Source organism: Mauremys reevesii, unplaced genomic scaffold (genome assembly GCF_016161935.1).
Source record: "Mauremys reevesii isolate NIE-2019 unplaced genomic scaffold, ASM1616193v1 Contig6, whole genome shotgun sequence".
Classification (NCBI taxonomy): domain Eukaryota; kingdom Metazoa; phylum Chordata; order Testudines; family Geoemydidae; genus Mauremys; species Mauremys reevesii.
Window position 1 is genome coordinate 540,819 of NW_024100873.1, and position 14,074 is coordinate 554,892.

The following is a 14,074-nucleotide window of genomic DNA, read 5'->3' on the forward strand; positions in this document are numbered from 1 at the left end:
ATTTCCTTTGTTTTCTTTCTGAGCTCTTCTCCAGAAGGGGAGTGAAAGGGCTTGAGGGTACTCCACAGGGAGGAATTCCCAAGTGCGCCTTCCTGGGTTCAGGGCCGCCCAGAGGATTCTGGGGGCCCGGGGTCTTCGGCGGCAGGGCGGGGACCCCCCTCCGCTGAAGCGGGACCCGCTGCCGAAGTGCAGCCCCCACCGCGGGTTTTCGGGGCACTTCGGCGGCAGGTCCCAGAATGGAAGGACCCCACTGCCGCCGAATTACCGCCGAAGACCCGGCTGCACTCCGGCGGCGGGTCCCGCTTCAGCGGTAATTCGACGGCGGGGGGTCCTTCTATCCCAGAGCGGACGGATCCCCCGCCAGCGAAGACCGGGAGCAAAGAAGCTCCGGGGGCCCGGGCCTTGCGAGAGTTTTCTGGGGCCCCCAGAGCGAGTGAAGGACCCCGCTCCAGGGGCCCCGAAAAACTCTCGGGGGGGCCCCTGCTGGGCCCGGGGCCTGGGGCAACTTGCCCCCCCCCCCCCCGGGCGGCCCTGGTTTAATACAAGCCTGGAGTGGCCAGTATTAATTTTTAGAATCCTTGTGGGCCTCACCTTCTGCACTCAAAGTGACAGAGTGGGGATTCTGCCTTAACAAGAGCCCAGTAAGAAGTTCCATGAACTCGTGCAAGCTGCCATGACGTGGTCTCAAGGAGAAGTTCCTGTGGCAAAAAGGGGCAGTAGGGGTGGGGAGAAGTGTTGGGTGGTCACATGTATGGGATTTGGGGCAGAATAGAGGCAGGGATGCTTGTTGCCCCACATTTTCCCCTCCCGTGTGGGTGCCAGGATGTGTGGTCCGGGCTTGGGGTTAAGACCCCACTTCTTAAGCAGATGCGCTGCATGATACGTCCATGTAGGAGGCAAACTAGGGACATTCTGCACATGCACAGCCAGGGTCTGCAGTGAGTGCGGTGCGTCGCTAACTGTCAGGACAAGCGGTATGTGAATAACCCACCTGTTCCTGTGGCCCTCTTTCCCCCACCCTCCCATGTGTTTGGGTTGCAAGGCAAAGATACCCCCAGCCCCCCTGTGTACTCTGGTGGGAAACACCTAGTGGATGGGCATCGCTCTTCCCTCCCTCAGTCACTTGCCAGGATGCTGCCCCCTTATGATTCTGTGCTCACTTTTGGGGGGAGCAGGGCAGAACTGAGGCAAGGGCTCTTTTCTCCCCCATCACAGGTGGGCAAGTCTCGGCGATTGGGTTCCGTAGCAGATGAGGTCTCTGAAGCTCTAGGGGGTGGAGGGGCTGATGGGGTTTCACGGGGTTTAATCACCATGCAACCGCCTCTGGCAGGGGTTGGGCTGCTGGGCCAGGAATGAGAAACCACAAATAACACCTCCCCCTCCCCCGACCTGTTCTGCTTGGTCCATCTTGGCTGTCAGATCGGCTGGAGAGTCTGGAGCAGGGCGGGGGCCAGGGCCAGAACCTCCAGCCCGGCTTGGCTTGGCGGCTGCTGAATTGGACCCAGAGAGATAAAGAGCTGACCCCAGCCCAGCACCTGCAGCAGCGTCTGTAGCCTGAGTGTCACTGAGAGACAATGGAGCCAGCACCTGGGACTGCTGAGAGTGAAGTGCCGCTGCAGGGGAGAGTTAACAGCAATGGACACCTGGAGACTGTTGGGGAGCCAGGTAATGGGGTGTCGCTGCCTGGGAACAGGCTGGAGAGAGACACTGAGGCTGCCCCACGTGGGGCCATGTTCTCAGTGGCAGCAGCCAGTGCCCAGCAATCCCCTGTCTGTGGGCAGCAGGGACTGGATCTCCCCCCCGGGGCTCTCAGGGCACCGATCCCGGCTCACAGCTGCTGCCTGGCGCACACAGCGGTGGCCGTGGGGCTGGGTAGGGACCTCCTGGGCTGGGTGTGTCAGACCCCCTGGGACAGCCCTGGCCCAGCTCTGCCTGGTTCGTTCTCCTCCCTTCTGCTGTGTATGGCCAGTGCTGGTCCTTGTCTCTGTGCCCCTGAGCTCACCAGGCCCCGTGACAGCCTGGCTGGGGGTGCCAGGGAGGGCACTGGGCTGAGGGGAAGGAGAGACTGTTCTGCCAGCCCCAGCCTGCCTGACCCTCCGGGCTCCTCTCCCAGAGCGTCTGACAGGTGGCGCGATTGACAGAACAGGGCATGTTCTAGGGCAGGCCTGCACAACATGTGGCCTGCCGGGGGTGAGTGAGCGGGCAGTGATGGGGGGGGGGGAAGGGCAGGTGAGCCAGTGTTGGTGGAGTGGGGCTGAGAAGGCGAGTTGGTGGCTGACCTGTTCTACTGATCTGGTCTGGCTCCCATCCCCTCTCCAAGGGTTGCAGCTGTCTGGAGGTGCTGCCTTCCACGCCTTCCTCACTCACATCGGGGGGGGGGTTGGCCCTCAGCTGTTTTCTTTGGAGTAATATGGCCCTCACCGCTTTACGAGTTGTGTAGGCCTGTTGTAGGGCAGCTCTAGCCCTGGTGCCATCAGTGAGATGTGTCCTCATGGCCCGGCCTGACGGGTCTTTGTGTTTCAGAACCTCGTCATAACTACAGGGGATGCACAGTCGCCCTCGCAGCCATGTCCCTAGGTCTCATCATCGCTGTTATTGTCCTGGCAGGTGAGTTCTCAGCCCTCCCTCCCCCTCTCTGTGCATCCCATTCCCCCTGGAGTCACCACAGTCAGTCTCTCCTCCTGGCCTGTCTGGCTTCTGCCCCTGGGACAGAGGGTTCCTGGGGGATGTTCCTCCACGATCCTCCCCCTGCTCCCCCCAGACCCCTGCACCTGGGCGGTCTCTGTGTCGGACGATCTGACTGACATTAGCTCCCCCCAGCCCAGCTCTGAGCACTTGGGGCCCAAGTCACTATTGCCAGGCCCCAGGCACAGTCACTGGTACCCCCGTGCAGAGTGGGGGTGATTGACAGGAGAAGGTGCAGGGCAGCGATGAGCTGGGCCCTCTGCCTGCAGCGTGTCGCCCTGAGGTACCGGCCTGGCCTTCCTGCATCCCCGGGTCGTGCCCAGGGCCGTGCTGGCATGTCACTGAAATAAGCTGTAGAACGCAGCACAGACCCCCTCTGCATGTCCCTGCCCACCCCCTGCTCTAACACTGAGCTTGGGCCTGGTTCAATGTGCTTTGAAGCATGAGCTGTTTGTCAGCTCCATCCCTATTGAATGTGAACCCGAGACAGCAGCCCAGTGAGACGGGGGTCAAGTAACCTCTTTCGGGGGCTGGATTCCCAGCATCTGCCAAGGGAATGTCAGAAACCTGGGGTGCCAGGGATCATCTCTCCCCATAGACTGGCAGGTCCCCTCTTACGACATTTATGTTCCCATTTTCAGTGTTGCTATCTAGGTGTTCTCCAGCTGCCCTGGGCCCCTGGTGCCTGGATGACTGGATCGGTTACCGAGGGAAATGCTACTATTTCTCAGAGGTCGAAGGGAACTGGACCTACAGCCAGAGCAACTGCTCCTCCCTTGGTGCCTCCCTGGCTGCGATCGACACCCTGCAGGACCTGGTGAGAGACTCTCCTTCCAATGGCCTGGCCTTGGCTCAGCGCTGGCTGCTGCAGTACGACCTGGGTTGTGCCCTGTGGGGCGAGGAGCAGCTCTGAGCCCTCTCGTGCTGGGAGACCAGAGGGACTGGATTTCCAGCTGCTGAATGCCAGGCCTGGCTGGATCCGGGGCTCCTCTAGTGTCAGTGTGTGACTGTGGGGATCGCCCACTCTCAGCCTTCCCAATAGGAGACTGTCCCTCTCTAGGGCTGGGCTGGCTCAGGTGTCTCCTGGGCTGCCTGGGTCTGGAGACAGGGCTGAGATCCCAGCTCAACTTGAAGAGCCAGTGCTCCAGGGCAGCCAGCTGAGGATGGGGGAGGCTTCTGTCAGCCCTGGCCCTGTCTGGCTGAGGACTGGGGGGGGCTCTTCTCTCATCCCTGGCCCCTCTCAGCATCTCTTATTGAGATCAGCTGGGCTCTTTCCTTCCTCTTCCCTTGCGATGGTGAGGGGAGCTCAGCTGCTCTGTATGGAGAGGCTTTGACACAGAACGTGGCCTTGCCCCCCCCCCGCCGCCCGCCATGCTGTTTAGACCCAGCAGCACCCAAGAGCTGCCCCAGCCCAGGGCAGATTGGGGTGAGGGGGAGCTGGGTTTGGGGTGGGAGGGTTAATACTGAATTACCCAGAGCTGGGCAAGAGGGAGGAGAAAATCCCCAGCCACCCCCTGGAAACACTCAGAGCCCTTCCGTGTACACCTGGGATTCCCTGCCCAGAGCCTGGGGGAGCAGCAGGGCCGGGGCTCTGACACCACCTCTCCCGCTGCTGTTGTTAGGATTTCCTGCAGCGCTGTAAAGGCAAACCCCACCACTGGATCGGCCTCCGGAGGGACCCGGGGCAGCCCTGGAAATGGGTCAACGGCACCGAATTCAACAACCTGTGAGTCTTTTTGACCCAGCTCTTCTGTGCGGTGTTACTGCCGCTCCTTATGCTGACACTCACCTGGAATCTCCCCCCAGGGAAGACTGGGTGGGTTGGGCCTGCAGGGGCCCATCCAAACTCAGCTGGGGGTGTGGCGGGGAGCAGGAACTGGGGTTAAAATATCCCCCCTCCCGGCATAAATGCTCCATGGAGGCCAGTTGATCTTAGAACCTCTCCTGGCCCTACTGCCCCCCTGCTGGGGGTGGGGCCTGTGGCTGGTGCAGGAGGGGGAATCGTGGGGGGTGGGGCCTGTGGCTGGTGCAGGAAGGGGAATCATGAGGGGCTGTGAGTGCAGCAGCTCCCTGCACTGTGCGAGTGTCTCCCCCTGTCTGCGACTGACGGGAAACGCCCAACTCCTGCCTGACACCAGCTCCCTGGCTTCTGTCTTGCAGGTTTCCGATAACAGCAGATGGTGACTGCGCGTATCTGAATGACGAGAATAGGGTCAGCAGCTTGCGATGCACCAGTGAGAGACACTGGATCTGCAGCAAACCCGATGCATTTACAAAGGCAAAGGAGGCTGCAGTGGAAGGAGGCTCATAACAAGAGTATTATCAAAAATTAGCCCTGGAACTGGGGTTAAATTTCCTGTTCACTCGCTTCCTGGAGCCCATTGGGTTGGAAGGGGCAGGGAGTGAGTAGGTGTGACACAGACCAGGTATCAGCTCATGCCCAAGTCCCCATGTCTCAGTAGGACACTGACAAATCCCCAGCTGGGGTCAGGCTGGCTCACCTGTGTGTTAAAATAGGTATTAGAATTATAAGAATGTGCTTAGACTTTAGTAAATGCATTTGAGCTGCTGGAGCATTAATCCCACTTCTGACAGTTGTATCCCACATTGTCAGTAGTGTAGCTGGGGGGGAGCAAGGGGAGTGGCTGTAACAAAAAGGTCAGTAATAAAAAGGTTAATTAAGATTGGCCCCAAAACTGATCCCTGAGGAACTCCACTAGTAACCTTCTAGCCTGACAGTTCACCCTTCAGTACGACCCGTTGTAGTCTCCCCTTTAACCAGTTCCTTATCCACCTTTCAATTTTCATGTTGATCCCCATCTTTTCCAATTTAACTAATAATTCCCCATGTGGAACCGTGTCAAATGCCTTACTGAAATCGAGGTAAATTAGATCTACTGCATTTCCTTTGTCTAAATAATCTGTTACCTTCTCAAAGAAGGTGATCAGGTTGGTTTGGCACAATCTACCTTTTGTAAAACCATGTTGTATTTTGTCCCAATTACCATTGACCTCAATGTCCTTAACTACTTTCTCCTTCCAAATTTTTTCCAAGACCTTACATACTACAGATGTCAAACTAACAGGCCTATAGTTACTCGGATTACTTTTTTTCCTTTTCTTAAAAATAGGAGCCATGTTAGCAATTCTCCAGTCGTACGGTACAACCCCTGAGTTTACTGATTCATTAAAAAATCTTGCTAATGGGCTTGCAATTTCATGTGCCAGTTCCTTTAATATTCTTGGATGAAGATTATCTGGGACCTCTAATTTTGTCCCATTAAGCTGTTCGAGTTTGGCTTCTACCTCAGATGTGGTAATATTTACCTCCATATCCTCATTCCCATTTGTCATCCTACCATTTTCCCTAAGCTCCTCATTAGCCTTATTAAAGACTGAGGCAAAGTATTTATTTAGATATTGGGCCATGCCTGGGTTATCCTTAACGTCCATTCCATCCTCAGTGTTTAGCGGTCCCACTTCTTCTTTCTTTGTTTTCTTCTTATTTATATGATTATAGAACCTTTTACTATTGGTTTTAATTCCCTTTGCAAGGTCCAACTCTACATGGCTTTTAGCCTCTCTCACTTCATCCCTACATGTTCTGACCTCAATAAGGTAGCTTTCCTTGCTAATCCCACCCATCTTCCACTCCTTGTAGGCTTTCTGCTTTTTCTTAATCATCTCTCTGAGATGCTTGCTCATCCAGCTTGGTCTACAATTCCTGCCTATGATTTTTTCCCCCTTTCTTGGGATGCAGGCTTCTGATAATTTCTGCAGCTTTGACTTGAAGTCATTCCAGGCCTCCTCTGCCTTTAGATCCCCAAGTTCTTCAGACCAATCCACTTCCCTAACTAATTTCCTTAATTCTTTAAAGTTAGCCCTTTGGAAATCAAAAACCCTAGTCCCAGATCTATTTTTGTTTATCCTTCCATCTAGTTTGAACTGAATTAGCTCATGGTCACTCGAACCAATGTTGTCCCCTACAACCATTTCTTCTATGAGGTCCTCACTACTCACCAAAACCAAACCTAAAATGGCATCCCCCCTTGTTGGTTCTTCAACTACTTGGTGAAGAAATCCATCAGTGTCTTCCCCAGCCTGGCATAGTCTCCCTTGATACGTTCCAGCGAGAATCTGGCCATATCATTCGTTCCCACATGAAGGACAATCAACGGATTCTTTCCTGCTCCCGTTAGGATCCTTTTCAGCCTCAGGTCCACATCCCGTATCTTAGCACCTGGCAGACAGCAGCACACCCTTCTGTTCTCCGGATCAGCTCTGGTTACAGGCCTGTCTATTCTTCTCAGTAAGGAGTCCACAATCACGTAGACCTGCCTTTTCCTGGTGACAGTGTGATTCTCCGGTCTATCCCCTGCTCCCACTGGCTGCAAGTCCTCTCGATTCCTATTCACCCTTGCAATCCTCTGCAACTCATCCCGTATCCTCCTGGAGCTCATGTTTGGTGTCATCTCCATTGACTCTTCCCCTCATCCTATAGGACTAGCTGCTCTTCTCTTTTTCCTTGCCCTCTCCCCTTCAGCGACCACCTGCTGTGCCCCTTCTTCATTTTCCAACTCCGCAAACCTGGTCCTGAGCTCTATTTCTCCTTCACTGGCCTGCCTCTGCCTGGTTCTCTTAGTCACATGCTTCCACCGTCCACTTTCCTCACCCAGCAGTCTCCCCTCAGAATTCTTTTGTCCTGCTTCCATCTGCAAGTCAGAGATTATCCATTCAACCTCCTCATATCTTTGCTCCATCATCTGCTCGAACCCCCTTCTAAACTCAACCAGAGTTTCCACCTGCATCTCCAGTCCTCGGATCTTTTCTTCCATCAGGTCTATCAGGCAGCACTTCATACAGATGAAACTCTTTTCAGGTACCCCCTCCAGGATCATGTACATGCCGCAGCTTCCACATCCAGCCATCCTCATTGTGTCTTTCACTGCTGCCTCTGTATCGGTCATAGCCTTCCCACCTAAAACCTGTTAGTCCAAGAAACACAAACCAAAACAAACCCCCAACAGGCACCAGAACACTGGCAGACCACCACCCCCACCCTTCAGTAGCCTGTCAGTGCCTCTGCCTAGGTCTCTAAGTCTCCCCCACAAACTCCCAGTGAAACTCCCCTGTTTACAGCTCTGTTTGCTGGCTCTGTGCTGCTGCAGCTGTCTATGCTGCTGCCTGACTGGCTGGCTCCCTTTATAGGACCCCTAAGCAGAGAAGCCGCACCCCCTAAGCAGGGCTGAGCTTCTCTCCCAGCACACTGCCCCTACCATAATGAAAGGTGCCAGGGCTCAAGCAATTGTTTTACTTTCATAACTGGTGCAGCAAGCCCAAAGGTACCAGGGCTATGAATTGCCAAGCTTACAGGTGCTGGAACTCAGCCTTGTCAAACCCTTGCACAAATTAGTGTGTGTGTGTGTGTGTGTGTGTGTGTGTGTGTACGTACACACAGCTTAAATTGGTTAAAAACCCTAACTTTCAGTACTCAGTGTTTCAAAAATGTTAGACTGCCAACCTGTGTCATAGAGATGGGTTTTTTTAAACAAAAGACATAAGAACGGCCGTACCGGGTCAGACCAAAGGTCCATTTAGCCCAGTATCTGTCTACTGACTGGGCCAATGCCAGGTGCCCCAGAGGGAGTGAACCTAACAGGTGGTGATCAAGTGATCTCTCTCCTGCCATCCATCTCCATCCTCTGACAAACAGAGGCTAGGGACACCATTCCTTACCCATCCTGGCTAATAGCCCTTAATGGACTTAACCACCATGAATTTATCCAGTTCTCTTTTAAATGCTGTTATAGTCCTAGCCTTCACAACCTCCTCAGGCAAGGAGTTCCACAGGTTGACTGTGCACTGAGTGAAGAAGAACTTCCTTTTATTTGTTTTAAACCTGCTGCCTATTAATTTCATTTGGCGACCCCTAGTTCTTGTATTATGGGAATAAGTAAATAACTTTTCCTTATCCACTTTCTCCACATCACTCATGATTTTATATACCTCTATCATGTCCCCCCTTAGTCTTCTCTTTTCCAAACTGAACAGTCCTAGCCTCTTTAATCTCTCCTCATATGGGACCCTCTCCAAACCCCTAATCATTTTAGTTGCCCTTTTCTGAACCTTTTCTAGTGCCAGTATATCTTTTTTGAGATGAGGAGATGACATCTGTACGCAGTATTCAAGATGTGGACCTACCATGGATTTATATAAGGGCAATAATATATTCTCAGTCTTATTCTCTATCCCCTTTTTAATGATTCCTAACATCCTGTTTGCTTTTTTGACCGCCTCTGCACACTGCGTGGACATCTTCAGAGAACTGTCCAGGATGACTCCAAGATCTTTTTCCTGACTCGTTGTAGCTAAATTAGCCCCCATCATGTTGTATGTATAGTTGGGGTTATTTTTTCCAATGTGCATTACTTTACATTTATCCACATTACATTTCATTTGTCATTTTGTTGCCCAAGCACTTAGTTTTGTGAGATATTTTTGAAGTTCTTCACAGTCTGCTTTGGTCTTAACTATCTTAAGCAGTTTAGTATCATCTGCAAACTTTGCCACCTCACTGTTTACCCCTTTCTCCAGATCATTTATGAATAAGTTGAATAGGATTGGTCCTAGGACTGACCCTTGGGGAACACCACTAGTTACCCTTCTCCATTCTGAAAATTTACCATTAATTCCTACCCTTTGTTCCCTGTTTCTTAACCAGTTCTCAGTCCATGAAAGGTCCTTCTCTTTTATCCCATGACAACTTAATTTATGTAAGAGCCTTTGGTGAGGGACCTTGTCAAAGGCTTTCTGGAAATCTAAGTACACTATGTCCACTGGATCTCCCTTCTCCACGTGTTTGACCCCTTCAAAGAACTCTAATAAATTAGTAAGACATGATTTCCTTTCACAGAAACCATGTTGACTTTTGCCCAACAATTTGTTCTTCTAGGTGTCTGATAATTTTATTCTTAACTATTGTTTGGACTAATTTGCCCAGTACCGACGTTAGAGCCCTTTTTTTAGAGCATGAAATTTCTATCCATAGAGATTCTATGGAACATGTGGATTCACTTAAGATTTTTAGTTCATTTGATTCTACATTTTCTTTCACATATACTGCCACTCTCCTCCTCCCCGCATGACCTGTTCTGTCCTTCCGATATATTTTGTACCTCGGAATGGTTGTCCCATTGATTGCTCTCAGTCCACCAGGTTTCTGTGATGCCTATTATATCTATATCCTCCTTTATCACAAGGCACTCTAGACTTCTGGCATTTGTGTACAAGCACTTTAAAAACTTATCCCTGTTTATTTGTCTGCCCTTTTCTGATGTGTCAGATTCTTTTTTATGTGACTGTTTATCATCTGATCCGGCCCTTACATTATCCTCTTCTGTCCTCTGCTCCTGACTATAACCTGGAGATTCCCTATCATCAGACTCTCCCCTAAGAGAAGTCTGTCCGATCCACATGCTCCTCTGCAGCAGTCGGCTTTCCCCCATCTAGTTTAAAAACTGCTCTACAACCTTTTTAATGTTTAGTGCCAGCAGTCTGGTTCCACCTTGGTTTAGGTGGAGCCCATCTCTCCTGTATAGGCTCCCCACATCCCAAAAGTTTCCCCAGTTCCTAATGAACATAAACCCCTCCCCTCTACACCATCGTCTCATCCACACATTGAGACTCCGAAGCTCTACCTGGCTCTGTACATGGAACTGGGAGCATTTCTGAGAATGCCACTGTAGAGGTCCTGGATTTCAGTCTCTTCCCTAGCAGCCTAAATTTGGCCTCCAGGACATCTCTCCTACCCTTCCCTAAGTCATTGGTACCTACATGTACCACGACCACCGGCTCCTCCCCAGCACTACACATAAGTCTGTCTAGATGCCTCGAGAGATCCGCAACCTTCGCACCAGGCAGGCAAGTCACCACACGGTTCTCCCAGTCATCACAAACCCAGCTATCTACGTTTCTAATGATTGAATCTCCCATGACTAACACCTGCCTTTCCCTAGCAACTGGAGTTTCCTCCCCCGGAGAGGTAACCTCAGTGCGAGAGGCAACCCCAGCAGCATCTGGAAGGAGGATCCCAACTATGGGAAGGTTTCCCTCTGCTCCTGTTGACTGCTCTGCTTCCCTGGGCCGTTCTTCCTCCTCAACAGCACAGGAACTGTCTGACTAGAGGTGGGACAATTCTACAGTGTCCCGGAAAGCCTCATCAACATACCTCTCTGCCTCTCTTAGCTCCTCCAGTTCTGCCACCCTGGCCTCCAAAGTCCGTACGTGGTCTCTGAGAGCCAGGAGCTCCTTGCACCAAATGCACACGTACGCCACCCACCCACAGGGCAGGTAATCATACATGCTACACTCAGCACAATAAACTGGATAGCCCCCACTTTGTACCTGGACTTCTGCCTGCATTTTCTTCTAGTTAATGAAAGGGTTGTTTAAAGCAAGAAGTTTTGAATGTAGTTTGGCTTATAGGTTTTAAGGGGAATAAAGGGAAACAGATAGAACCGGCATGGGATCCCGCTCCCTTCTCACTCCCTTGCGAAACTCCCTGGTAGCAGGCCCTGTTGGCAAAGCTGAAAATAAAGCTATTTTAAGGGAAATTACTGCTTTGTCCAACTCTGAAGAGCTATGAGATCTCCACTCACCAATTCTCATAAAACTTATACTTTTCATGTGTTTTTGCTGGCTTTAGTTATTATGATCTATTATAAATAAACTGCATTTCATTGATTTTAAAATGAAATTAGTAACTGGAAAAATGGCCAGTATTCTTTTTAAACCTGTGACAATTATAAGCTACTGTATTCTGTCGTTTACTTTCTAGAATCTGAAGTATATCTAAGTATAATCTAAAGTTCTCCTGTGAAATGCTGGCTGTGCAAACCCTTCTGTGGCTGGATCATTCTTGTGTTTTTATTTAAAGTACAAAATAAATATGTATAATGAATATAAGAGTATGTAATTAGTAATTTGATATGTCAGGTCGCGCTTTTTTTTTATGTGTTCGCTCCCCCTGTTAGAACCTGGCTATGCCACTGCACATTGTAAGGTGATATTGGAGCATTTGTGTTGGGAGCCTCTGTGGCTGTGAAAAATCACCAGACAGGAGAGTGAATTAACTAGTGCAAAGTGCTGAACTCCCAACAGCTCGGAGCACAATGGAGGAGGTGGGATACAAGAAGGGACTGTATCTTGGTGCTGCTTGGACGTTGGGGGGCAAGGCTTTCTAGGCATAAGCAAGAGATCCCCAGCTGCTTAGTCTAGGTTAGCCCTAAAGGACACAGAGCTTAATACAGATCAGTGATATTCAGACTGCAGCTCACAAATGGCTCTTTATGTGTCTCCTGTGTCTTTATAGCACATGATATTAAAACACTGGATGATTTAATTATTAACCAATCAGGATGCTTTTACTATGTTAAGGGTTAACTTATCAACTTTCACTATGTGAATTTATTTGCTGTGGGAATAATTTATATATATAACTAAATATTTCCCCTGTCATACTGTTTGCTATAGTGCAATCCCTATTTAAATGAAACAATGGATTTGCACTCCTGTGGGTCTTTTGGGTAATGCTGATTGCTAATTTGGCTCCTGAACCACTGAGGTCTGAGTATCACTGCTCTAGATGCTTGTTACCTTTTGAAAATTAAGATTTTTTTTAACCTATTTGTATTTACATGCTTACCTGCTTTAACTTTATAAATAACAGCTTTTCTTTTTAATGAATTGTCATATAATATTGGCTACACGGGCTGCCTTGGTGTGAGATCTAAGGAGCAGTTGACCTGGAGTAAGTGACTGGACCTTTGGATCTGGGAGTAACCTGAATATTGCTGTGATTCTGGGTGTAAAGGACCTTCTATCACACAGGCAGGCTCAGCTGGGTGGCGAGGCAGACCGGAGTCCCCCAGGGACCTGTCTGTGACTCTGTTAGGCTGTTACGGTGCTGGAGGAGTTTACACTGGATGTTTGGTTGGTGAAATCTGAGTCTAGAACTCTCAGCCAGTTTGGGGTTTGTGCCTGGTTCCCAGCAGTCTGCCCTGAGGTTGGCACATGCTCTCTCAGCACACTGCAGCCAGCTCTATAGCAGGGCCTTGGCTTGAGTTCCCTCCGTATGGGACAGAGGAGCTGAGCCAGCCCAGAGAGGGGGTTTGGGGGCAAGGTGTATGTGACCCAGGGACCCCTTCGTGCCAACTGGTAGAGGGTTTACAGGGATCCTCTAGGGCTGATCTCTACGTAATAGTTCACCGAAGGGGGCATATGAGGTCTATACCAAGAGCCAGTAGCTCACTGGTCATCATAGTCATTGTGAAATGTCTGCATGGATACTATGTAAGGAGCTGTGTATCTGTATTGAAAATGTTTCCCTTAAGGTCTTGGCGTTAAGGCAGGTCACCAGGAGGTGATGCACCTCAGAGATGTTCTTGTCAGGCAGGCGATAACTGAGGTTATCTCCTTGTCTGACCAGCTGTGTATTGGATGCTATTTGTGTACTGAGCCAGGTACAAAGCGAGAGATCGCAAAATCCACAGGCAGAAACAAACAGCGGGGAAGGGGTGTGTGTGTGTGCGCGCGCTATTTAACAATAAAGACAAAGAATTGGTCTGGTCTATCCTGGCGTACAGACACACACTGGATCCTTCCCCTCTGAGACAAACTGACAGCACACAGGTCTTGTGAAAGAAGGGTCACAGCCTGCTTGGCTGTAAAGTGCTGCAAGGATTTCAGGTGATCAGGCCTTGGTTTGACAGGAGACTCGCTTGGTAAATTAAGTCCAGGCTCTAGAACACGTTATGACTTTATTTTTCCTTCCAACGCGTCTACTTGACTCTCAGCTTTGTTGAACTGAGATGTGATTTCACTATGAGCATAGGTCAGCGCTGTGCGTTAAGCGGAGCAGTGATCTGAATTGGAACTGGTAAGTGTGTGTGGAGGTGGGAGGGGCGGGGGGTGTTACTGGTTCTCTGGAAGCAGCAGCTCTGTGACTACTGCCAGTGTCTGGGGACAGATGCTCGGAGGGCTTGAGGGCAGAGTGGGCCTATTGCTGACTGCAGGCCCAGCAGCCAGCGTGTGTGGGGGGGACCAGTGGAGTTGGGGAGCTGACCCTCGGCAGGCACAGACAAGGCTCCCTCAGGCAAAGGGCAGCTGGTGGTGAGCCCTGGTTACCCCGGGGAGCAGCTCAGAGATTAACTTACTGCAGGTTTGGGGCAGTTATAAATTACACCCCAAAGCCCCAGCCCAGTAAGAAGGACTGAGGGGAGGGACTGTGACTGCGAGGGGCATCTGAGTCCCAGCACCTCCCGGGGCTCTGCTCTGCCCCTGGTTTAGAGCTCCGCCTAAAGCCACAATCCCGCCCCGTGAGACTAAAGCC

At 50.9% G+C, this 14,074-nt stretch overlaps 2 protein-coding genes across 2 annotated transcripts in view; both read left to right on the forward strand.

The window, feature by feature from the left end:
* LOC120394448 (C-type lectin domain family 2 member B-like) overlaps nt 1-14,074 on the forward strand; it is a 1,239,960-nt gene that overhangs the window by 355,724 nt on the left and 870,162 nt on the right. The gene's annotated exons all lie outside the window — the stretch shown is intronic.
* On the forward strand, nt 1,503-5,254 carry LOC120394453 (C-type lectin domain family 2 member D-like). The gene is made up of 5 exons (XM_039518689.1): nt 1,503-1,665; nt 2,524-2,607; nt 3,327-3,502; nt 4,308-4,411; nt 4,846-5,254. Exons 1-5 carry the CDS (start codon nt 1,575-1,577, stop codon nt 4,994-4,996), a joined length of 606 nt encoding a protein of 201 aa, XP_039374623.1. The 5' UTR covers nt 1,503-1,574; the 3' UTR covers nt 4,997-5,254.

What these genes read in the sequence shown, in the direction of transcription:
- LOC120394453 (XM_039518689.1), top strand. Translation starts at nt 1,575, where the DNA reads ATGGAGCCAGCACCTGGGACTGCTGAGAGTGAAGTGCCGCTGCAGGGG. An exon ending in CGCTGTTATTGTCCTGGCAG is followed by an intron (nt 2,608 to 3,326) that starts GTGAGTTCTCAG and finishes TCCCATTTTCAG; the next exon opens with TGTTGCTATCTAGGTGTTCT. An exon ending in TCGACACCCTGCAGGACCTG is followed by an intron (nt 3,503 to 4,307) that starts GTGAGAGACTCT and finishes TGCTGTTGTTAG; the next exon opens with GATTTCCTGCAGCGCTGTAA.